The sequence below is a fragment of the Narcine bancroftii genome, chromosome 8, assembly GCF_036971445.1.
Source record: "Narcine bancroftii isolate sNarBan1 chromosome 8, sNarBan1.hap1, whole genome shotgun sequence".
NCBI classification, from domain to species: domain Eukaryota; kingdom Metazoa; phylum Chordata; class Chondrichthyes; order Torpediniformes; family Narcinidae; genus Narcine; species Narcine bancroftii.
Window position 1 is genome coordinate 27,155,999 of NC_091476.1, and position 25,932 is coordinate 27,181,930.

The window sequence follows — 25,932 nt, forward strand, 5'->3', positions numbered from 1 at the left end:
AAGCAGCTGGCTGCACCCTGTGATCATAAACAAACTCCTCTCAGAGAGCAGCTGAGTCAGCACCACAACAGCTCAGACAGCACAGCATTGCACCAAGGCTGAGCTACTGTCGATAAGGGTGTTCTGAAATGTAGATTGCCACCCAGGCATAAACCTATGGCCCATTATTAATAAACCCTAGGGCAGATTTAACCCTTTCCTTGAGAGAGAAGGCAAGGTTTTCTGGCCTGATGTTGTCAATATTTTATCACAATTTTAATTAAAATTAATCATGTTAATTGTGTTTAGCAGTGTTTAGCAGTGGTACAGAACCAACTGCCAAGGATCAGTCCAACACCTGAGTTCTGTGCACTCTATGCAGGGCGCAATAGGAATCGAATCTGTCCCAGCTTTGACAATAACATACATGCCCCAAGGTCCAAATTGATACTACATTTCCTGTTTCACTTCAAGTAATTGTGGGACTAACAATCAATAGGCACTTGATTTTAAATGTATCAAAGTAAGGAGCAATGATACACTGACCCCGAAGTTACCCTGACTGGCACTCTCCCAACTCCAATCCCTCATCCCCCAGTTCAAGACGGCAGTTCGAACTCCAGACCTGGTGCAGAGGGCATCATCCCCATCTTTCACAACTGCTAGTGCTTTCCATCTCCAGCCTTTCATGCTGGCATGCTCCTTCTCTTCCCAAACCACTTTAGTTCGACGCTTCCCCCCACCCCCCCCTCACCCAGTAAAGCTAAGACACTCGCTGGCAGCTTTAACTGCCCAGCTACGCACAGTATCCCACCCACACCATTCCAATGGCATATAGTCACCGTCTCGCTCAATTTCTGTCAGTTAATTCAGGCCATTTTCTTTCTCTCCTTACCTCAATTAATTAACGTTGATTTACCCCTTTGTGCTCCAGGACCCCCTTTATCTCCAGCTCTATTTCCTTTAATATATTCCTTTTTCTTTGCTTTAATCTATTCTCTCATTCTTTTTCTGCTTTACACCCTTCCCCCCCACCCCCTCACCACTACTTTCACTTCCTCTTAGTTAGGTTTTCCAGTCTGTATGCATTATTATAAATTTAATCCATTCCATGAACATACATTCTTCTGTCCACTTCAATCTTCTGAACCCTGCTCCTTGCCCTCCAATTATTCTACCCCATGCCACATTTCATAGGTATAGTGTAGTTGGGTGGTGAATCAACAAATCAATCAGGTTGAATTCAAATTCTATCACTGGCATTTTGCCAATTAAACTCAAACTACTCCAATGGGGTGGCCACATGAAAAATGTTTTTTTTATGGGGAAGGCATGCTGGTTTCCCTATCAGATCTACATATGATCCTAGCTCACATCATTCATCTGTCTCATAATCAAGACTCATCACTGGAATTTGCAGAAAACATTGATATTGAGATATTTGGATTACTTGTCCCAAATTTCTAGACATTCAAGCACTGAACTGACTATTCCAAACCAGTTGGCTGTTGTTACATCCCTTATTCACAAGACCAGAAAAGCCTTTCCTTTTTTTAACTGACAGATGCAAAAGAAACTCCTTCTTGGCTTTCAGCAATTGTTAAAACCTTACTGTTCACAGGTGGTAAACCCTGCACCGTGATAGTGATAGATTTGAATAGCTCCCTGTCACAAGACAAGTCTATCCATAATTGCTCAACTGACAAGTAATCTGAATGAATGCTATGCTCAAGCAGGGTCAATATCTAATGAATGGACAATAACTGGGCTGATGGGACAGTTTACATTCATATGCCAAACATCAGCAGAGGAGGAAGGGCTAAAAAAATGAAATATCAATTTCAATAAGGAGGATCCCAGTGGTGCAGTTAGTAGAGCTTCGGTCTCACAGCGCTCTGGTGACCTGGCTTTGAACCTGACTGCATTGTTATCTGTGTGCAGTTTGCATGTTCTCTATGTGTCTGCATGGGTTTACTTTGAGTGCTCTGGTTTCCTCCCACATCCAAAAAATACACAAGTTGGTTGGTAAGCCTCTACTTCCTCAGGAGTTTGCGGAGGAGCTAGTAGAGTTGTTCAAGTGAACCAGTATGGACTTGAAGGGCCGACATGGCCTGTTTCCATGCTGTAAACGGTTATATGGTTAATTAGCCTCTGTAGATAAGAGGTAGGACCTGGGGAGAAATTGATGGGTGTGTGGGGAGATTAAAATAGGTTAGCAAAAGATTAGTGTAAGAATGCATGGTTGATGGTGAATACAGAGAACTAGATCTGAACGAGCCTAAATGGATAACAGGTGTGGTTCATGTCATGCTCAGTTGTCACTCTTGCTGAAGTTTTATAGTCTATTGTATTGTCTGGGCTCAGGTTCATTCTGGATTCTAACCTCTGGCAAGTTTACAATGTAATATGGGTCAGTATCTTCAGAAAAGAAAAATAACAATAGTTTGTATAATGTGGCAAAAACCCAATGGAAATGAACTTTGATGGGATCCACCTTCAAAGCAGATGAATAGGCGATCTGGTGAACTTTAGAGTAGGCCTCCAAAGCAAAATAATGGATAACTCTCTTCAGCATCAGCTGTAGGTCAGTTGCCTGCCTCATTAATTCATGTTAAGTCATGAAGGCAAAGCAATAATTTCCTGCTAGCCATGTACCAGAATTTGTACCATTTTATCGCAATGCTAATGAAGGGCTAGCCTTGCCAGGTTTAGATAGGATGGATCAAGGTGCATTTTAACGTGCTTTTTGTATTTGAATGCAAATTTCAAAAGTTCTATTATTCCTTATAGAATCTTCCTATGACATAAAGTGTACAATTGCTTTTATCTTGGAATGATACCCCTATTTCATTTTTAGCCCGAGCTCACCTCTTATTATTTTGCATTAAATCAGTTTGTCAGGGTTGTAGAGATGTTCCATCCCCAGTTATTGAGACATTTCAGATATTTACATTTGGATTAGTTCCAATATATACTCAGGTGAAAAGTTGATCGGTTGAGGGGTCTGGGCATCACTGACTAGATCTGTATTCATTGTCCATTATAACTGCTATCTCAGACCAAGTCAGGCTGCAACAATGCCAACCAGGTCAGACTGGTTCTCATAGAATTTTTCAACCCAGTAGCAGACCCTTTGGCCCACTATGGCCATTCAGACTAATACTACTCATTTACTCTCATCCTTTTTCCCAACGGCTCTAAGATTGTCATACCCAAAGGGTGGTAGTGGGGACGAGTTCCCACTGGTACACAAATGCTCTTCTTAGTGTGCATCTCAAAAAGCCTCTGACAACCACGTCCAACTCCTGGCCTTCGTGTGTGGCATAGTTCTTATGCCTGGTGGAGCTGTTCTCACTGACAGGAGAAGGGGCGGGGGGCGGGGTTCACTGGCGCCTTGAAACCATTTGCTCCGGACAGATGGGGCTTGTTGACCGCGGATGGTAACTCATCTAAGAGAGGAAAAACCGATTTCAAACCTCCGCTGCCTTGTGGCTCTACCTGCTCAGAGGAAAGGCTTTTGGAGTAAACCCCAAGGAAAAGTTCAGAGTCAGCGTCCCAAATGCAGCTGACTGGCGGACACAGCACCAGCAAGGAAGCTCCTGCGATGCTGCTGGCAGCAAACTCTATTGACTTCCGTCGTTCCTTTGGACCTGTCATTAGCATGGGTGGGGGGTGGGGAGAAGGGTCCCACTGCATAGCAACTCTGCCCTGGAGAGGACACTCCATGGTGAGTACCAGAGGAACAGCACCCATGGTTGACCACAACCGACGGAGGTCACAAAAATAAATTCCCAATACTTGCTCTGACACTTTGGCAATTCACATGGCTCATTGGATGCTTTTTAAAAGGTTGTGAGAAGCTTTTTAAAGGTTAATACTGTCAAGCATCTTTTTGAGGGCCATTTGTTCGCGGTGCAGCACTAGAAGAACAGCCTATACTTTACGCTTGGTCTTATGACCAGGAGTTGAACTCACAGTCCTCTATTTCAGATCCAAAGGTAAATGCAACAATTCCAGCACTGAGGCAAAAGTAATTTAAATTTAAAAATTTAACCCACTGAATTGCTCTGTGGAGAGCCAGCATGGACTGAATGAACCAAAGGTTCTTGTCCTGTTCTGTAAGATTCGTTTATGTCTGTAAATTTGTTGGATAATTTCTAGTTTCAGACATGATTTGTATTAAATGATAGAAAATATGCCATGCTCTGTGTGAAAGGAGATGTGTGAAATCTCCTTTAAATGGCAGGTGTGTGAAAAAGCAGGATCCAGAGTGCCGCTGCATCACATGTTTGGCTCTGATCCAGTTCTTACCTCACTGATTTCAAGGCTTGTCCGTTTACTGATAGACCTTGCTGTTGTGAGTGACATTGTGCTATTTCTAGTGTGATGGCAAAGAGCAAAGAAACTGCAGTATGAAATATGAATGCATATATTTGAAGCTGCCAGCCATTTATGAGATGGACATTTCTATTTGTTATCAATGTAAAACAAAAATAGTAAAATTACACTGGATACATAACAACATTGTAAATAAGACAACCAAACAATTGAATTCCAGCACGACTTGTATTGCCAGGTAAATATAATTTAAACATTAAAAAAGAGGCGTGCAGATTTCATACATAATTTTTCCATAATTCTGTATCTATTATGAATATTTCTATTACAGTTTGTCAATGGTACCCGCAACATGGAAAATTGCTGAAAAAATATATTGAGACTATTCAATGATGCATGAGTTATATAGAATAGGATTAACAGTGTAACAAGACATTTGAATTCTATTAATTCATGCCCCAGTGACCATGGCATTAAATGTCTGCATTGCAGTGAAGACTGCGAAATACAGTAGCGATGAATGATCCCACTTAAACAGCATATTTACTAACAGAAAATTAAACTATGTTACGATCACAAGCAGGACTGTTCCTCTGGAATAAAAGAATGATGCGCTATTTTCAGTCTTTCAGTTTGCAGGTCTCTGTGCCAAGTTATCAGGGTCTAAACCTTACCTTAAGTCATGAAGGTGACACAGTAATTTACTGCTGGACTTGTACCAGAATTTATACCATTTTATTGCAAAGCTAATGAAAGCCTGGGTTAGATAGGATGGATCAATGTGCATTTTAGGATATTTTCTATATACAAATTCAAATTGCAAAAGTTCTATTATTCTCTTAGGGAGCTTCCCTACAATAAAAAGAGTGCAATTACACTTCGCTTGAAATCATATTTGTATTGCAATTATAGCTCAAGCTAACCTTTTGTTATTTTGCATTAAATTATTTTATTAGGGTTGTAGAGACGTTCCATCCCCAATTATTCAGACATTTACACTTGGACTAATTCCAACATGTACTCAGATGTAAAGGTAATTGATCAAGTGGCGCGGGCATTGCTGGCGGGACCTGTGTATATTGCCCTTCTTCACTTCTATCTCAGAGGAAGGAGACTGAAAGTTACGGTGGGATGGAATAATAACCTTTGAACTTCTAATGGCAGCGCCTCCACTTCCTCAGAAGTTTGTGGATGTTTGGTATGACATCAGAAACCCTGGAAAATTTCTACAAAGGTGTGGTGGAAAGTGTACTGACCAGCTGCATCTTGGTCTGATTTGGAAACACCAATGCCCCTAAGCGTAAAGCCCTCCAAAAGGTAGTGGACACAGCCAGTATTCTCTCTAAGCTGTGCACACGCACACAAACAACCTGTGTGTGCAGGGACAAAAGAAATAAATGGGTGCACATTGATGCGTGTGTGCACGTGCACATTGTCCATTTTATGTGAGTTTCTGCACGCGTGCGCGCACACAGCTTAAAGGGAGCATTGGACGCAGCCCAGAACCTCACAGCCAAAACCATTCCCGATATTGAGTACATCTATAGGGAACGCTGCTATCGGAGAGCAGCAGAAATCATCAAAGACCCTCACATCCCAGCACACTCTGTTCTTGCTGCTGCCATCAGGAAAGTGGTCTAGATGCCACAGTGAAAAATAGGAAGAAACTGCCAGCCCCTTTGCAAAGGCATGTGACAGAGTAGCCAGGAATTCCAAAATGATCGTAAAATCATTATCAAGTCTCAGCAAGTATGTAAAAATGGGTTTGTGCCAGCTGATAAAATGACTGGAAAAAAAGGGGCAGAATTCTGGCACAGACAAACTCATCATTTCCCACCGTGATCCACTCTATTCAAACCAAAAGTGGTGACCAGCCATTAGAAAATCCATTCCCCTCTCCACAATTAGTGACATTGCATAAAAACAATGAGAACATAAGTTAACACTGAGAAGCAAAATAGCCCGAGACATTTCATTCTATGGGTTTTGCATTCCAATAAAATGGCTCGTGCCACAAATATCCCCTGCTAGCGTCTGGTAGTGCCACACACTTCAACCCGACCTTTCCACCTTCAGTCTCTTTAGCTGCACATTAAAAGTTGATTGCTTTTAATTGAGACTGCTTCCACAATGAGCATTTCAATTTGTTGAAAATATTAATTAAATCTACACTCTCATATCTGGAAGAAATTAAGATCATATTTTGAATTATAATATGGCAAAATATTTTGCTGATTTGTTTTTGAGGTTTAAATAGAATCCAGAAGAAAATAAACTTGCAAATTGATACTCTATTAATTTCATTTGCCATTTAGTGAAATCAACACATATTTGAAATACATGGGAAAGTGTTGGAATAGTGTAAGCTTAATGTTTCATCTTAAACCAAACCCCAAGCAGAACCTACATATCAGAAGCTCAGATCCCCAAAGCCTCAGACTTGTCCCCAATTTCCATTGCTGGACACCATTTCTCCTTGTGTGCTTGTAGCTCAATGACAACATTTGTAAGCATGAGATCAGCTTTCACAAACACAATGAAGCTATACTCAATCTATTCTGAGCAATCCTTTGACTCTGGGCTCCCATCATGCTATTCAAATATTAATCTGATATTTCCATTGGCAAAGTTTTCTAAAATAATAATTACCTTTTTACTAACATATCCACACCAGTTATTAAAATGGATTGAAGTGTGGCCTTCTTGTGTGGCACCTGGGTGGTGCAATGAGTTTTGATGTGACTCCCTGATACTGAGAGCAGATTTTAATTTAATTTTTAATTTAGTTTAACCTAATTTTAAAAATTTAATTTAGACATACAGCACAGTATCTGGCCCTTTCAGACCACAAGTCCATGCTGCCCAATTTACACGCAATTAACCTACACCCCCGGTACGTTTTAAGCAGTGGGAGGAAACTGGAGCCCCTGGGGAAACCATGCAGTCATGGGTAGGACGGACAAACTCCTTACAGACAGCACAGGATTTGAACCCCGGTCCTGATCGCTGACTCTGTAAAGGTGTTGCGTTAACTGCCTCGCCAACCATGCCGGCCTGAGCTGATGGAGCTGAGCAATCTTGAAAATGATACGCTATGAAAGATATTTGTCGTCAGCACATTATAAATGTAAGCTATAAGTGCAAATTGCTCTTATTACATGCAATAATCTTTAGTTTTCTCCTCAATGTTGGTATCTGTCCTGTTCCTAGTTGATTGTGTGAGTATTTTATACTGCATGTTATTGAATGGATGGGATGTAATCACATTGAATTTAGGTGGAAGTCCAGTTGGTATCAACCTTGGTCGGAGCTTGTAATTCTACACTGGCCTTGATGTAGCACATGATGAAAAACATTCTTATCTCTGCCCCTGTACATTTTGTTGCTTGTAACCTAGTTTTATTTCAGATAGCAACCTGCCTTTAAATAGCTCAGCTGTCTACAAGAGATGGAACTAATAAAAACTTTGGCTTGGTTTTAATCTCAGATTTGACCAGTCATCAGAAATTTAGTTTGCATTAGTCAAACTCTGGCTGGTACTCACAGATGCCTACCAACTGTTGTGAACAATGCGCACTTTTCATTTTGTAGACATCTAAATAAGGACAAAGGTACAAAAGACAACATTAATTAGTCTGCTTATGGATTTGATTACTCATTTGGCATTTTACTAATAGCTGGACAGTTTTATTAAGAAATAAACAGGCAAATTCATGTGGGCAAATGTGAATTAAATGATAAAGACGCACGCACGCACGCATCATATGCACAGGCATACATACATGCACATATATTTTTATAAAAGACAGTGTAGAAATCTTCTCAGTGTATTTTACTTCCAAAATCAGACCTTAGATTTAAATAAGTAAGGGACAGTTACCACAATTGACAGGAGAGCTCAGGAGTGTTGACTAAAAGCTTGATTGAAAAGCTGGATTTTGCCAAGGATCGTGAAGATAAAGAAGGGATAAAAATGTCAAAACTTAGGGGATTTTGAAACAGTTGACTGGAGAGGTGAAGACATTCAGTGGTCCATGCGCAAAAGGTTAGGCAAAGCCCAAAGATAACATTCAAATCTTTACTGGAATAACCAAGAGGGAATGGGGGAATTTGTTATGAGATATTTGGGGTAAGGGTTAAATCATTTAAAGGCAGGGATATAAAAGGAGATTAGGAAAAATGATGCTAAGGGACACAGAGCCAGCACAAAGATGGGGGGTATATAGCCTTACTCCATACTGCACTTTATATAATTTATGTGAAAATTTCTCTTTACTGAGGCTGATGCCAGAAAGTTTCTTAGAAATATTGATGCTGTAAAGATAGCAGGATGAAGGTAATAAATGTATGTTATTGATTAGCGCAGTACAATTTTTTACATCAATTGTATTTGACTCCGTATAAAAATTTTCAACTTAGTTCTTCAGATTTATGTGTGAGATGTGGCCAAGAGGTAGGTACTTACTTTCACTCGACATGGACTTGTTCTAAGGTTAAAAGTTTCTGGTTGCACATTAAATTATTTTTAAAGCAGATATTAAAAATAAATTTACCTTTTGACCCAATGTTGTTTTTACTTGGAGATATTAAACCAATAGCATTAAGATTGAAATTGAATGTGTATCAAATTGAATTTTTGCGCTTATTGTTGGCAGTCTCTAAAAAGTGTTTAGCTATCACATGGGAATCGGACTTGAATTTAGGGATGAAAAGATGGCATAATGAAATGAAAGCCTGTATCCCTTTAGAAAAGATTACATATAATTTGAGATATATATTTTTTCTTTGCTTAAGTTTGGAGCCCATATTTGAAAATTATTGATGTTAAAATGTGAAGTCTCGGTCCGCTCTAGTGGATGTCGCCGCTCCTGCAGCCAAGAAGCTTTAAAGTTTTAAAACTGTTTGTATTAGATAATGATCTCCTTTTTCTCTCTTTGTGTTGGAATAGGGAGGAGGAAGAGCATTAGCTGGGTGGTTGGGGAGGTTTATATAAAAATGATTAATCACATTATATTAAATTGTAGTAAACCCATTGTTATGATTTGTGATGTTCAACTTTAAATAAAATGTTTAAAAAGAAAGAAATATTGATGCTGAACTTGAGTTGGGACATTTTATCTGTAACATATTAATTCTGCTTTGTTCTGCTTCAAGAAATGTAGCTGAAGAACTGTTCTCTGAATTTAACTACATTATACAAAATTCTGAAAAAAAGTGCATTGGAAACCATCAAGACAATTTACAAAAGGGCTACAGTACTCTGCAACAGGTTGCTTAGTGGTTTAGCCAACAGAGCCACTGTCTCACAGCATTAGACCATGGATGCTGCCTGTGTGGGAATTTGCATTCTCCCTGTGATTGCAAGGTTTCTCCCAGATGCACCAGTTTCCTCCTCCATACAGGCCAGTCACTTAATTGGTCTCAGTAAATGACCCCATTTATGTTAGCCTGTGGCCGAATCTGGGGGAAGTTGATAGGAATGTGTGGAGAATTAGGAAAGATCAATGGAGGATTAAAGTAAATGAGCGGTTAAAGGTCGCACTGAAATGAATGTGGATTTTGTTTAAGTAGGGCAGAAAGATGTCACACCTAGATTTGGAAGCAGCACAGTTCAACAGACAGGAATGTGAAAGCTACCAGCAATGTGAAAGTTGCTTCTACTCACTCAACCATTTTAGTCATTCAGTTCAAGGGGGAAAGGGGGACTGGGGAGACAGGCATATTTTCACAATGAAGATGCGAAAGTTGGAGGCACAATCATGACACATTGGGCATTTACCCAGGCAGAAGGTAATAGTTTCCATTTCATTATCAGGGTGTGAATTATACTGATATGGTCATTGTTGTATGAGAATCGTAGATGAAGGATGCGACCAGAGTAAGACTGATATCTTGTCTGTCCCACATTCCTCACAGTGCACAGTACAAATCTGATCTTTGTGGGTTCCCATAGCAACTTCTTTTACTTGGAAGAAATATGTGAAATGAAAAGTGAAGTCGGCTCTTTCGCTGGGTGAAATGGATGGTGATGATGGGGTTCTTGCACCTTCTATCAGGGAAGAAGTATAACCCTCTCATTCTACATGTTGAGGGTTTGGATGGAAAATAAATCCAAAGAAATGATGGATAAGCAAAAGAAATAAGTAGTTTATAGGTCTATGGAGTTTACAGGAAAAAGGCTCAGTCTCGAGCTCCATAGAAACTGAATGGTAAGGAGACAGAGAAAACTGCACACTAGTGAAAGGGAAGAATTTAACCAACTTCTGCAAGTTATGAATCATAAACTGATGTTGCCTAACCTGTTGAATATTTCCAACATTTTCTGACTTTATTTCAGATTTATAGTATCCACAGTTGGTATAGTTGGTGTTGGTATTTAATATAGCTAAAATGGGACAATACTTAAGTTTGTTGCTTAGTATTAGCACCATTCATTGAGAGTCAGAATCACATGGCATGGAAGAACAGAAAGATGACTAGACTGAAGGTAAGACTGCTGAAGGATAAAGGAGGGAACATGTGCCTGGAGGCAGAGGAGGTATGGAGGTCCAAAATTAATACTTTGCTTGTGTCCACCAGAGAGAGGGACCTTGGTCAATGTGAGGTTAGTATAGAAAAGGCTTATGTGCTGGAACATGTTGAGGTTAAAAAAAATGAAATACTGGATCTTCTTAATAAGTCTTCTTGATAAGTCTCTGGGAGAAACCTTGCAATCACAGGGAGAATGCAAATTCCCACACAGGCAGCATCCATGGTCTAATGCTGTGAGACAGTGGCTCTGTTGGCTAAACCACTAAGCAACCTGTTGCAGAGTACTGTAGCCCTTTTGTAAATTGTCTTGAGATATACCCCAGGTAACTATAGGAATTGATGGAAGAGATTGCTGGAGCATTGGCAATGATCTTTGCATCCTCCATGGCCACAGGGAAGGTACTAGAGGATCAGAATATGGCATATGTTGTCCCCTTATTTAAAAAAAAGACAACAGGGGAATTCTGGGAATTATAGACCAGTGAGCCTTACGTCAACGTTGGGCAAAATATTGGAAGTATTATTAGGGAAAAGATTTATGAGAATCTAGTTTAACATAGTCTTCTCAGGGATAGTTAGCATGGCTTTATGAGGGGAAGGTCATGCCTCACAAGCCAAATTGAGTTTTTTGAGGAAGTGAAAAAAGAAACTGATGAAAGTAGGGAGGTAGATTGTATATGGATTTTAGTAAGGCATTTGACAAAGTTCCCCATTGTAAACTCATTCAGAAAATCATGAGGCATGGATGTATGGACTCAAAATTGGATGGTCTGCAGAAAAAGAGGGTAGCAGTAGATGGAACATTTCCTGCCTGGTGGTCAGTGACTTGTAAAGTTCCACAGGGATCTAATGTGGGTCCCATGTTATTTCTTTTATAAAAAAAAACCTGGAAGAATGGGTCAGTAAGTTTGCAGAAGACATGAAGGTTGGAGGTGTTGTGGATAGTGTAGGAGATTGCCGTAGTTTACACTGGGATATAGGCAGGATGCAGAGTTGGGTGGACAAATGGTAGATTTGAGTTCAATCTGGGTAAGTGTGAAGTGTGTATTTCAGAAGGTCCAAATTGAAGGTGGAGTACATGGTTAATGGCAGAATTCTTAACTGTGTGAAAGAACAGAGGGACCTTGGGGGTCAAAATCCATATATCTCTCAAGGTTCCCATGCAAGTTGATAGGGTAGTTAAGAAGGCTTATGGTATGCCGGCCTTCATTAGTCAGGGATCGAGTTCAAGAGCTGTGAGATAATGATGCAGCTCCATAAAACTCTGGTTAGACTACACATGGAATAAGTTTTGGTCACATTATTACAGGAAGGATATCAGAGTTTAGGGGGTAGACATCAGGGGTAATTTTTTGACACAGGGTATAGTGGGTGCCTGGAGGCTGATACAATAGGAATATTTAAAAGACTCTTAGACAAGCCCATGAATGCATGAAAATTAGATGCTTATAGATTTAAGCTTTCTATAGGTTGGCACAACACTGTGGGCCAAAGGGCCTGCACTGGGTATAATGTTCTATTACTCCATTACATAGTTTAAGAATGCACATTACTTCCCATTATAGGTGGGAAATTCTTAGCTGATGACAACAACACTGTCCAGCATTTAACAATTAGCTCATGCAGCACAATTCCATTTCCTGTATTTCAAATAAAAAACATACCTGGCCCAGCACACAGGAGTTGAACACAAAAGAGATTCATTGTTCTTCCAGCAGGACTGCCACTTTGCCATTTAAAATAATCCCACTGAGATCCATCAGTCCAGAGAAAGATATCTGGCTAAATAAGCATAAACGTCAGAAAAAGAAAATTGTTACGTATCTATTTCACAGGCATATGAAATACAAAACAAAATATTCTACTGCATAAACCATGTAGCAATAAAATTTACCTTGTGTATCTCAGAGGCACCAACCCAAATATGATAAGCGTTCCTCATATCCCTTGATAGATCAACAAGAAACTCACTTGTCTCCAAACTGTGAAGTGATGCAAGATGGCCGCCAGGTACCAGCTGTTGGCAATACATCTGAAAAAGGAGAGCTATCAGCTGTCACTGAGAAAGGCGATGGGGAAGAAATCAAAAGCTTATGAAACTACAGAAGAGAACAGCTAATCCCTCTGCAGCAGCAAGGCTCTATCTCTCCACATGGGGGATTGTCCTCAGCCATTCTGATAGTTCTTCCAGGCTCATATCTGTTGGACCAGCAGCTCTCACATTGTCTCCTCAGAATCGTATTGTTTGATCCTTTCAATTAAATATTCAGCCTGGTGTGGGCCCTAAGAATTCCAAACTTCCATGAGGGCTTCCCCTGTTGCATCTCAGCAGGCATGAGATGTCTGCCCAAAACATAAAAACAACATTGCGCCAATTTTAGGGGTACAACAATCAGCAGGCAAGGGGTCCGAAATGCCACATTTCTAACCCTGAAAATGTAGGGCACTTCATGTGCATCTTATGTGACATACAACATACAGTAATTCCGGTTTTCTCCCACCCTTCAAAAACGTATGGTGAGGATTGTAGGATAATTGGGGTATTCGGGCAGCATGGACTTGTGGGCCAGAAGGGCCTGTTACTGTACTGTATGTTGTCTGTCACATAAGAGGCACATGAAGTGCCCTACATTTTCAGGGTTAGAAATGTGGCATTTTGTTCTGTTCTTAGTGCTGTTTGCTTTTGTTAATAAATCTAGTTGTTTAAAAAGAACCAAATTTCTTAATTGTAATTTTTTTTAAAAATCACACCCATAACCTTTCCAGACACAAGAGAACAGAAGTACTTTAGCAGCCTGTCCTACCTCAGCATTAACCCAGTCGCGTGGATCATAGAATACCCGATAACAGGTGTAATTGTACAGAATCCAGTTTGGAAGACACCACACTTCACAGAATTGTTCTCGTTTGAAGCGTCTGTGCTCTTTCTGTTCTCTGATTTTCAGTTCAGCCAGGTGCACCTCTGGTTGAGTCTCAGCTGCTAATCAAATGAGAGAGAACATGGAATTTTTCTGGTAAATATAACTGTGTAGTTGAATAATCAAAAATAAAAAATTTCAATAATCTTTGATTTGATTATTATTGTCAAATGATGTTTAACCTAGAGCACTGTAGACAGCCACTCTCATGAGCTGTCTGCACCCGCTGCAGCCACTGTACTTGCCACGATGCTATTGCGCATGCGCAAGTCCCAGCAAAGCGTGCTAGTTAAAAATAAAAACGGAGCTTGGCTGGTGGTGGATGCCATTTCCAGGGGCTCCCATTATACATTGTATTGTTGAATTTAACAGTAAAGCATTCGTCAGAGGTTGCCACATTGTGTTGTCTGGTTATTCGATGTAACATCAGAAGTCTGAACCTGAAGCCTTCAAGTGAAAAGTGAGTAACCAACGCATTTGTGACTGCACCATAATGACGGATGGATTCAGAAGGACTGGCCCACTCATATTTGAAGGCAATGTGGCTGAGAATTGGCATGTATTTGAACAAGAATACTACATTTTCATCGTGGCAGCGCATAGTGATTTCTGCCCGAATCAAAGCGTACATTTTACTAAATTTGGCGGGTTCTGAGGCCACCAAAAATGAAAGATCGTATGCAAATGAGGTGCATGAAGGAGGTATCATTATCAACCCAGCTGAGTCAAGAGAGGACCCCAAGTGTTTAAAAAGAAAATTTCAAGAAATGTACAATCCACAAAAGAACTTAATGATGGAAAGGCACAGATTTAATACCAGAAACTAGAGGCCTGGTGAGTTGATTCACTCGTATGTCAGCGACCAAAAAGTCAGATCAAGGACCTGTGACTTCGGAGCGCTGTGAAGAGTTGATTAAAGACAGGATGGTCTGCAGCATCTGCAATGAAGGCATGAGAAAGGCACTGCTGAGTGATAATAAACTAATGTGAACAAAGGCCATCTCCATGTGTCTGGCTTATGAAACTATAGAAGAGAACAGCAGAAAGCTAATCCCTCCGCAGCAGCAAGGCACGAGCGTAGACGCAATCCAGGCAGGACCTGCAAACAGGCAGTGGCCAGAAGCCAGAAGAAGATGAAGCTAAGCAAGCCCTGCTACACTTTCACTCAGGACGGAGTGCAGCAACTATGTGGCAAGACGAGAGATGTGCATGCTGGAAATAGAACCATTTCAGCGGATGCTGCAGAGCTAGGCAGCAACTCACCCCAAAACCCAGACACAGAAGGATGATGAACCAGTTGGTACCTGAGCAAGGACAAACCAACTCAGATGACGAGAATTACGTTGATGGATTGACTCTACAGATTGCAGGAGACCCAACAAGAATCAGAAGGAATAATGAAGCATTTGTAACAATGAAGACCAATGGTAAAGCAGCAGATATGAAAGTTGACATTGGAACCAAGTGCAACATCATGTCATGAAGAACATTCAACCTACTGAGGAAGTCAGAATAGGTCATACCGTGCTCCAAGTCCACAAATCTAGTGGCATATGGGGGCAGTAAAATTAGAACCGATGGCACGATGCGACTGCGGTGCTACATTCAAGGACAGCTGCACATATTAACTTTTTTCATAGTCCAAGAAGACATCATGCCTCTGCTGGGCCTGAGTGCAAGCATGGATATAGGTCTTGTTTCGTTCAGCAGAGAGGTACACCAGATAGATCCGGCTGAAGATGATCTGACACATAGAATCTTTTCTGAGTACAGTGACCTTTTTACTGGGGATCTGGGAAAACTGCCAATGACATACTCCATGTGGCTCGACCCGGAAGTGAGGCCTGTGGTTTGTTCGGTGCACCATATACCGATAGCCATAAAGGACAGGGTTAAGGCCTAGCTGGACAGGATGCAGGACCTGGGCGTGATTACCCCAGTCTTCGAGCCCATTGAGTGGGTGTCCTCCATGGTGGCTGCTAAGAAAAAAAGACAGGTAGGAGATCCGGATCTGCATAAACCCAGGAGACCTCAATACAGCTTTAAAACGACCACACCATCCAATGCTTACAGTAGAGGAAGTTGTCGTACAGATGGCCGATGCAACCGCTTTTTTCAGTTTTAGATGCAAAGAATTCCTTCTGGCAAATCAAACTTGACCACATTCAGCATGAATTTCAGCCAATACAGATTCCTGCAAATGCTATTTGGCATCAATTCAGCCAGTGAAGGATTTCAAAGATCAGTAGAGCAAATCTTTGCCGGGTATCCCTGTGCCGTCATTGTTGATGACATACTTGTAGGTGGAAAAGACTTGGAAGAACACGACGCAAATTTAACAAAGGTACTTAGGAACATAGGAACATAGGAAGTAGGAACAGGAGTAGGCCAAAAATGGCCCATCGAGCCTGCTCCGCCATTCACTATGCTCATGGCTGATCTAATTTATGACCTAACTCCACCTACCTGCCTTCTCCCCATATCCCCTAATTCCTCTATCATGTTAAAATTTATCGAACCGAATTTTAAATATGTTTAATGAAGCAGCCTCAACCACTTCCCTGGTTAGAGAATTTCAAACATTCACTACTCTCTGGGAAAAACTATTTTTTCTCATCTCTGTCCTAAATCTACTCCCCCGAATCTTGAGACTGTGTCCTCTTGTTTTAGTTTCCCCAGCCAGCTCAAAAAACCTTCCTACATCTATCCTATCCATACCCTTCATAATCCTATATGTTTCTAAAAGATCTCCTCTCATTCTTCTGAACTTGAGCGAATACAATACTAGACGATTTAATCTTTCATCATAAGTCAACCCCTTCATCCCAGGGATCAACCTAGTAAACCTCCTCTGGACCGTCTCCAAAGCCAGTATATCCTTCCTCAAATATGGAGACCAGAACTGGACACAGTACTCCAGGTGCAGTCTCACCAGTACCTTATACAGTTGCAACATTACCTCCCTACTCCTGAATTCAATTCCTCTAGCGATGAAGGCCAACATTCCATTTGTCTTCTTAATAACCTGCTGCACCTGCAACCTAACTTTTTATGATTCATGTACAGGCACTCCCAAGTCCCTCTGCACAACAGCATACTGTAGTTTTTCACCCTTTAAATAATATTCAGCTCTTTTATTTTTCTTGCCAAAATGGATAACCTCACACTTACTAACATTGTACTCCATCTGCCAGACCTTTGCCCACTCATCCAGCTTAACTATATCCCTCTGCAGACTCTCCACATCCTCATTACAATTTGCTCTTCCACTCAATTTGGTGTCATCCGCAAACTTGGCTACATCACATTTTGTCCCCTCTTCCAAGTCATCAATGTAAATGATGAACAGTTGTGGGGCTAACACTGACCCCTGCGGCACCCCACTTACCACTTTCTGCCAACCTGAAAAACTCCCATTTATCCCGACTCTCTGCCGCCTGTCAGACAACCAATTTTCAATCCAGCCCAATATACTTCCCCGGACTCCACTTTCCTGTAACTTACTGATAAGTCTCTTGTGCGGCACCTTATCAAATGCTTTCTGGAAATCCAAATATACAACATCAACCTGCTCCCCTCTATCCACCGCACCCATTATATCCTCAAAGAATCCTAACAAGTTTGTCAAACAAGATCTTCCCTTTCTAAAACCATGCTGCGTCTGCCTGATTGAACCCTTACGTTCCAAAAGTTTCACTATTTCATCTTTAATGACGGCTTCAAGCATTTTTCCAACTACAGACGTCAAGCTAATTGGCTGATAATTTCCAGTCTTCTGCCTACATCCCTTCTTAAAAAGTGGTGTGACATTTGCTGTCTTCCAGTCTGCCGGGACCTGCCCAGAATCCAAGGAATTTTGGTATATGACAACCAATGCATCAACTATAACTTCTGCCATTTCCTTCAGAACCCTTGGATGCATATCATCAGGACCAGGTGATTTGTCTGGCTTTAGTCCCATTAGTTTCTCCATCACTACTTCCTTTGTAACAACTATTTTATCAAGGCCCTCCCCAACATTCGCATCTTTAACTCCACACTTGGGCATGCTGGACGTGTCTTCCACCGTGAAGACTGACACAAAATATTTGTTTAATGCCTCGGCCATTTCCTCATTATTTGCTACCAGTTTTCCTTTCTCATCCTCCAAGGGTCCTATGTTAACTCTGGCCATCCTCTTCCGTTTTATATATTTATAAAATTTTTTGCTTTCTGTTTTTATATTTTGTGCCAGTTTACTTTCATAATCCTTTTTCCCATTTCTTATTACCTGCTTTGTAACCTCTTGTTGTCTCTTAAAGTTATCCCAATCTTCCAGTTTCCCACTGCTCTTTGCAGCTTTGTACACCTGCGCCTTCAATTTTATACTCTCCTTAATTTCCTTTGTTAACCATGGTTGATTTTTCCCTCTCTTGCTGCCCTTTTTCCTGACCGGAATATATTTTTGTTGAGCATTACAAAATATTTCTTTGAAAATCTTCCACTGTTCCTCAACTGTTTCATCAATTAGCCTGTGCTCCCAGTCCACTCTGCCCAATTCCTCCCTCATCCTATGGTAGTCACCCCTGTTTAAGCATAATATATTAGTTTTAGATCTAACTATTTCCCCTTCCATCGGAATGAGAAATTCAATCATACTATGATCGCTATTTCCCAGATGGTCTCTGACTATTACATCATTTACTCTACCTATCTCGTTGCACAACACTAGATCCAGGAGAGCATTTTCTCTTGTGGGTTCCTTAACATGCTGCTCAAGAAAGCTATCGCGGATGCATTCTATGAAGTCCTCTGCCAGACTCCCACGACCAACTTGATTTTCCCAATCTATGTGGAAGTTAAAGTCCCCCATGACGACTGCCGTATCATTATTACATGCCTCACTATCTCTCTATTTATTTCCTGTGCCACTAAACTATTGTTATTTGGTGGGCGATAGATAACACCCACCAATAATTTTTTCCCTTTGTTATTCTTTATCTCTACCCAAATGAACTCAACATATTATGCTCTTTAGATCTTATATCATTCTTCACTACTGCCTGGAGCTCATCTTTGATTAAAAGTGCAACTCCACCTCCCTTACCATCCTGTCTATCTGTTTGCACCCCCTGATACTCTTGAAAGTTTAATTCCCATTTAGGGTCACCTTGTAGCCATGTTTCTGTGATGGCTACCAAATCATAGGCATGGGTACCGATTTGCGCCTCAAGTTCACGAACCTTATTTCTAATACTGCGGCCATTCAGATAAAGTGCCCTTATGCTCTTTGTCCTTTTAATATCTAGTGACTTCTGTAACCTTTTCTTTTGATTTTTCTGCTCACTATTTTACTTTGTAATTTTCTTAACACTATCATTGACCCGAAAACTCACTGCACCATCTGATTTTTTACTTTCTCCTCCCAACATTACTTTTCCTATTTTTCTTTTCCTGGCCATTACTTTATCTTCCCTTTCCTTTTTCCTATCACTCTTGTTCCCATACCCCTGCCAAATTAGTTTAAACCTTGCCCCACTGCTGTACCAAACATACTTGCCAAAATGTTGACACCTTTTGGATTTAGGTGCAACCCGTCCCTCTTGTAAAGATCATGCCTTCCCCAAAAGAGATCCCAATGCTCCAAGAAGCCAAATCCTTGCCTTGTACACCAGCACCTCAGCCACACGTTCATTTTCCTTATCCTTACATTCTTTTCATCACTTGCATTTGGAACAGGTAGTAATCCCGAGATCACCACCCTAGCATTTCTGTCTTTCAGCTTTTGTCCCAGCTCACTGTAATCCCTTTTCATTACCTCCTCCCTTTTCTTGTCAATGTCATTTGTACCCACATGTACCAAGACATCAGGCTGCTCTCCCTCTCCTCTCAGAATATTTTGGACCCGATTTGTGATATCTCGCACCCTTGCACCAGGGAGGCAGCACACCATGCGGGTATACTTATCTGGCTCACAGAACCTCCTGTCCGTACCCCTGACAATGGAGTCCCCAATAACTACTGCATTTCTCCTTTTCCTTTTCTTTTGCACCACTCTGCCAGGCTCATTGCCATTGACCTGGTGCCCGTGGCCATCTTCTGTCCGGTCATCTCCCTCAACAGAATCCAACACAACATAACTGTTGCTGAGTGGGATAGTCACTGGTGTGCTCTCTGTTTTTCTCGCTTTTTTCTTTTCCCCCCTGACAGTTTCCCACTTACCTGACACGGGTTCTAGAGTATTTATTGCCCTGAAAGTTGAGTCGATTAACTCCTCACTCTCCCTTACAAGCCGCAGGTCATCAATCTGCAACTCCATATCCCTAATTTGCTCCCTTAGTATCTGCATCTCGGTACACCTTGTGCAGATGTGGCCATTTGGGAGGGTGGAGGTCACCCATTGTTCCCACATCTGATACAGAGCACTAACTCTATTGGCATGAATACGAAGGCAAATAACTCAGCTTACCTTTTTTCCTTGCCTGCTTTCGCCGAAGCCTGATAAGCCAAAGCCAGGAAGACTCACTCCTTCACTGCTCCACTCACTCACTGAGGCGCTCTTCGCTGGTCGCTCCCTCCCCTTTCACTCCTTTTATTGGCCCCTTGACCAATTAACCCTGTCACTTTCAGCAAGCTCCTCCTCCTCTGACTCACAGCCCGACTCTCTCCAAGCTCCTCCTCCGACTCCCAGCTATTAAATGGCTATTAAATTGACAAAGCCCGGAAGGTTAATCTTAAGATCAACCCCTGTATGTGTAGATTTCAGCTGAACCAGGTAGATCATGTAGGCCATGTTTTCACAGGAGAAGGCCTGAAGGTGGACCCTTCAAAGACCCGAGCAATCAGTGAAATGCCAGTATTGACAGACATGACAGCGCCTCAACGTTTCCTGGGCATGGTCAAGTACCTGAGCAAGTTCATTCCAAACACCAGTGATCTTACTGCCCCAATAAGCCAGTTGACGTACAAAGACGTGGTTTGGTCCTGACAAGAGCAAGAACAAAACGCATTCCATGCATTAAAAAGGCAAATGTCATGCCCATCTGTTCTATTGTACTATGACGTACGCAGACCAGTCATGGTAATCTGTGATGCATCACAGTATGGTCTAGGGGCAACATTTCTGCAGGATGGGAAACCTGTGGCCTACGCATCCAGGTCACTCACCACCACAGAGACCAGATACGCTCAAATAGAGAAGGGGTTATTGGCAGTAGTTTTTGCCTGCTCAAAATTCAACGATGACATTTATGGTAGACCAGTGACCATAGAGACTGACCACTTACACAATTAATCACAATTCTGAAATGCGACCCCTGCACAAATACAGAGAACGATGTGCAGGCTTCAGAAATACAACATGACTTTAGTTTACAAGAACGGAAAAGAAATGCACTTAACCGATGTGCTATCTTGTGCTCCCAGGAAATGCACAATCCAACAAGCTGAGGAAGTGGAGACTTTTGATATAATGACAGTAAAGGACAACTCCTCCTCCCAGTTGGATGAACTGTGACAGCACATGGCTGAAGATACAACTTTGAGGTCCCTGAGCACTTGTCTCAAGGGCGGTTGGCCTGATAAGCAGCACAGCCTTACCACCTGAAGGGCAACCCTACTTCCCATTCTGGGATGAATTACTCATCGATGATGGAATCATAATGAAAGGCCTGAGAACAGTAGTTCCGAGTTCACTGCAAAACATCTATGCCAACATCCTACACAGAGGGCACCCAAGGGCAGAAGAAACCAAACGCAGGGCTAGAGACAGTTTTTTTGGCCAGGGATGACTGAGAACATAGACCAGGAGATACAAGCTTGCTTGATGTGCAACAGCACCAGGCCGCACCAACAGAAAGAACCGCTCCAGCTTCACTCGGTGCCGAACATCCGCTGGTCAACCGCGGCAACAGACATCTTCAAATGGCACAGTATGTGGCTCTTGTTAATTTATACTTTGGATGGTTTGAGATAGACATTTACCCAACATCACCTCATCGTCAGTCATTATCAAGTTAAAATACACTTTTCTGTGCATCGGGCACCCCACACTCTGCTATCGGATAATGGCACCCTGTTCACCAGTGAGAAATTCAGACACTTTGCAACAATATGGGATTTCAACCACATCACTAGCAGCCCAGAGTACCCACAGTCAAACGGGTCGGCTGAAAGAGCCGTGAGGAGCGCAAAGCAACTCATGGAGAAGTCCCACAGGGAAAATACAGATGTGTTCCTAAACCTGCTAAACCATGTACAGGCAGACATGGATGACTCTGCCAGTGGCAGGGTGACTCTTAAAGCCTCAGCTAAAGAACCTAAAGAAATTAAATCCCAACTGCTGAACAGGAGGCTAATGCAGAGAAGGTGCTATGACAGAAAAATCTGGCTGCTCGTGCCATTAGCAGAAGGGCAAGTCATAAGGATGCAGAGTCCACAAGACTACGACCATATGGGCATAGGCGAGACGAGCTGCCAGGAGCCCAGGTCATAACTGGTAAAATCAGAAGGAAGGGTGTATCGGAGAAACCATCAACACATCCTACCTGCAAGGGAGCCGCCCCCATCCAAAACCATTCCTAATGAAACTATATACCAGGATCTGGAACATGAACCCGGGGTAGACGGAGCTCCCTCAGTATTAACCCATGAAACAAATGGCCATAACCCCAAGGCTATGGATGGCACATCCTTTCAAGCTGAGACACCCCAAACAGCACCCCAAGAATCCACTTCCACCAATAGCTACTACACTGTGGCTTTGGGCGCATTTGTAAAAGCCCAACCCAAAATATCGGGATTAAATTGGGCGGACTGTTTACTGCTGAAGTATAATTACTGTAATGTATGACACCTTCATGGATGTGAAGGGGGTTGCCCAAGAAAGGGGATGTAGACAGCCACTCCTGTTGGCTGTCTGCACCCACTGCAGCCACTGTATTTGCCATGATGCTATTGCGCATGCATGAGTCCATGCAAAGCTCGCTCGTTAAAAATAAAAAGAAACTGAGCTTAGCTGGTAACGGACACCATTTCCAGGGGCTCCTTTTATACATTGTGTGGTGATAGGAGGTATTACACCACTGTAATAACTCCATGTACTGGCCTAGACCACCTTTTCCTTCCCTCTGACCCCTTCCAGGAGATTCTCTAATAAAAGTGCCAACCCAAGACCTTGACCTCAGATCACTTCCTGCTCAGATCCAGATGCTCTCTGAGCCCCAGTTAACGTCCAGGATAATATAAGCCCTTTGACTCCTATCTACTGCCTCGTCGAGTCACTTGATTGCCCATCACATCGAATTGTTGAATTTAAACAGTAAAACATTCATCCATGTTTCACTTCTGAAAATATCCATTTTTAGTATTTTAAGAAATGCAGTTGAATAGGTTCAATACTCCTTTGTTCATTTTAAAATACAACATTTGCAGTACATCATTATGGCCATATTTTCAAATTCATGGAATATTTTAGGAGAAAGCCATGGTTTTAATGGCTGAAGTGAGGGACTCTTTAAAAGATAAGAAATAGGAATAATAGATGGTTATTTGGATCTGTTATCTCAGTGCTACTTTTCTGCACCTCTTTTTCTTCCCTTCACATCCAGAGAATTACTGACCCCCACTTTGAGCCTTGGCTTTTCCGTCAAGAGAAGTCTTGTCTTATCATTTCAACTGGCCCACCCCTTAGCTGAGACGCTGACCCTTGATTCTAGAATCAGACAGGGGAAACATCCTTTCTGTAGCCAGCAAGAAACTACAGGTGTATGTTCTCAATCTCTTCTTATATATTAAAGCTGCCATCACAGGAGCCAGTAAAGTGAATGTTTACTACACACTCAGAATGGTCAATATATTCCTTTTCAGTGTTTTGTTTTAAGAAATGAACTGTGTAATAACCCCATGGTAAGTTTTCTTGCCATAATAAAATGAATTTTGCAGGGCATTGCCTATCTCTGTATATACTGAGAAATATATGAAACATTGGTTCCTTTCCATCTCTTCCACTGGATCTTTTGGAAAGATGGAAAGAAAGGAGTAAGACAGGAAAAGTGTAACAGTAAGAGGAGGAACAGAGTAAAGAAGGGGAGAGAATGGTGAAAAGATGGTCAGCTTTGAAAGGAAATGGCATACGTACCTTGTAGATTCCAGCAATGGAGTGCAGCAACAAGCAGCAACATTTTTGTTCCTGAGTCCATTGCAGAGCAAATGATGCTGTCACAGGCTGGCAACAACATGGAGTTCTGCTTTCCAGGTTGTCCTGGTGAATACTTCATACTTCATGCTGAGGGCACTTATATACAGAGGTACAGCTGACTAAACAGCTTTCTGAAAAGTTGGATAGGGGTGAATGGAACTGTTATTTACCTATGAGATTAAAATGAAGGAAAACAACATTTAGAAGTAATAGGAGCTAATATATTCAATGTGCAGCTGCTTCGGGCATTCTCCAAACACCCTGAATGTGAATGTACCACTGACTCTGTCTAAGTCATCTTCAATCATCGGTTTCATTTTTACACTTCCAGTCTTGAATGCAGTTCCATTGAATTAGAAGCAAAGCAGGTGACCCTGTAGTTCTTCCCCCCCCCTCATTAATCATAATATTCCCCAGACACAGTTCCACATGATGGGAGATTGGGTTTAGACCAGTGAGAGGCTGCAATGGTCTGCAGGGTGTTGGAGCCAGTTCTGACGAAGAGGTGGAAAATAAATTTGAGAGACGCAAGAGATTGCAGATGATGGTACCTGAGGCAAAAAGAAAGGTCCCAGCATCTGCAGTCTCTTGTGCCCTCTATTTACTCCTCCTCTGCAAGGTCTCTTCAAGGCATGACAACTTTGAAGAAGTTTTCCCCCTCACATCAATGGAAATTCTGTAAGTCCCTCTCTCACCACTCCCCTCCGTGGTTTCACCAATCCCCGACTAGCTCCTGTCTCACCCTTGACATCCTCTCCTCTTGCACCCCTCAGACGCTGCTTGTCCCACCAAGTTCTTCAAGTGGTTTGTTTTCCTTTTGCATAGGAGACAGGAAACAGAATCCAACTCAAGTTAATACCAGCATCAGAGCTGAGACTTGGTGAGCTGAAATGGACTATGGGCAATGAGTCCTCGGTGAGCTGATGTGCAGCGTATCAATCATCACCTGGTGCGGCAGATGTCAAGTCATTGGGATTTCTCAAGTGTTAGTTAGCAAATTATTCAAGCTTCACTGTACTTTGTAACTTTTCACCATTAAGACTGGGAGAATCAATCATCATTTCTTCAATGTGGTCACATTACAAATGAGACAGAAAATCCTTTCAGCACATTTGTTCATGTGAAATAATGCCAACTTTTATACATAAAAAGAAAATGGACCATTTAATGCATATTAAATGTCATTTGGATTTAATGAAAAGTTTTTATTTCCTTTCTTTGTGTAAATGACATTTGTTTAACCCAACCGCATGGGACAGGAAGCTATATCAACTAAGGAGAAAAGTTGCAAAAGGGAACGACTCTGATAGCATCAATATATTCAGAGAAGGAAGGATGAGGTTAATTTATTTTTAGTTTTACTTTAAATTGTGTTTTAAAAACATTAATAATTTACTGGCAAATTTGAACATAATTTACTCTTGCAAAAAAGGTTTTAGACCTAAAATGTTGACTTGATTTCTTCCACATTTACTACCTGATGAGTGCTTTCATCCCTCCATCCAGCTGGCAGAATCAGATTGAACCCTGTCATTGATTCCAGTTTAGTTTAATTGCACACCTGTTATGTTTTCTTCTAATGCACGAGAAGGCCACTTGGCCTATTGAGTTTAATTCTGACTCTTGGAACATCCCATCAATCCCGTTCCATTGTATTGTTCTGTAATTTCTTTCTTTCTCAAATCTTCATCAATTCCACCCCGATTCTCCTTTGACCCATTCATACAGGGATTACCTGTCAGCAAGACTTTGGGATGTTGGAGGAAACCAGAACACTCGGGGTAAGATCAGATCAAACCTAGTGCACTATTTTGTGGGGAAACTATTTTGTGGACCTGTACACTGAAAAGCACATGAAGAAAAATAGGAAGATTATTGATTAACCTTAAATTGCAGAAATACAAAGTAAACCATAAGAATTGAAAATGATCTAGTTGTTATGGGCTCTCTCAAAGCTCCTGCACAGGGGTGGTGTAGTCATTTCTGAAT

General features: G+C 41.6%; 1 protein-coding gene across 1 annotated transcript; it reads right to left on the minus strand.

Annotated features, from left to right (window-relative positions):
- Nucleotides 1–7,835: 7,835 nt before the first annotated feature.
- LOC138741979 (snaclec alboaggregin-A subunit beta'-like) lies at nucleotides 7,836–24,025 on the minus strand. Its single transcript, XM_069896176.1, has 5 exons — nucleotides 23,884–24,025; nucleotides 13,653–13,828; nucleotides 12,743–12,880; nucleotides 12,513–12,630; nucleotides 7,836–7,912 (listed from the first exon to the last, which is right to left on the minus strand). Exons 1-5 carry the CDS (start codon nucleotides 24,020–24,022, stop codon nucleotides 7,836–7,838), a joined length of 648 nt encoding a protein of 215 aa, XP_069752277.1. The 5' UTR covers nucleotides 24,023–24,025.
- Nucleotides 24,026–25,932: the final 1,907 nt, after the last annotated feature.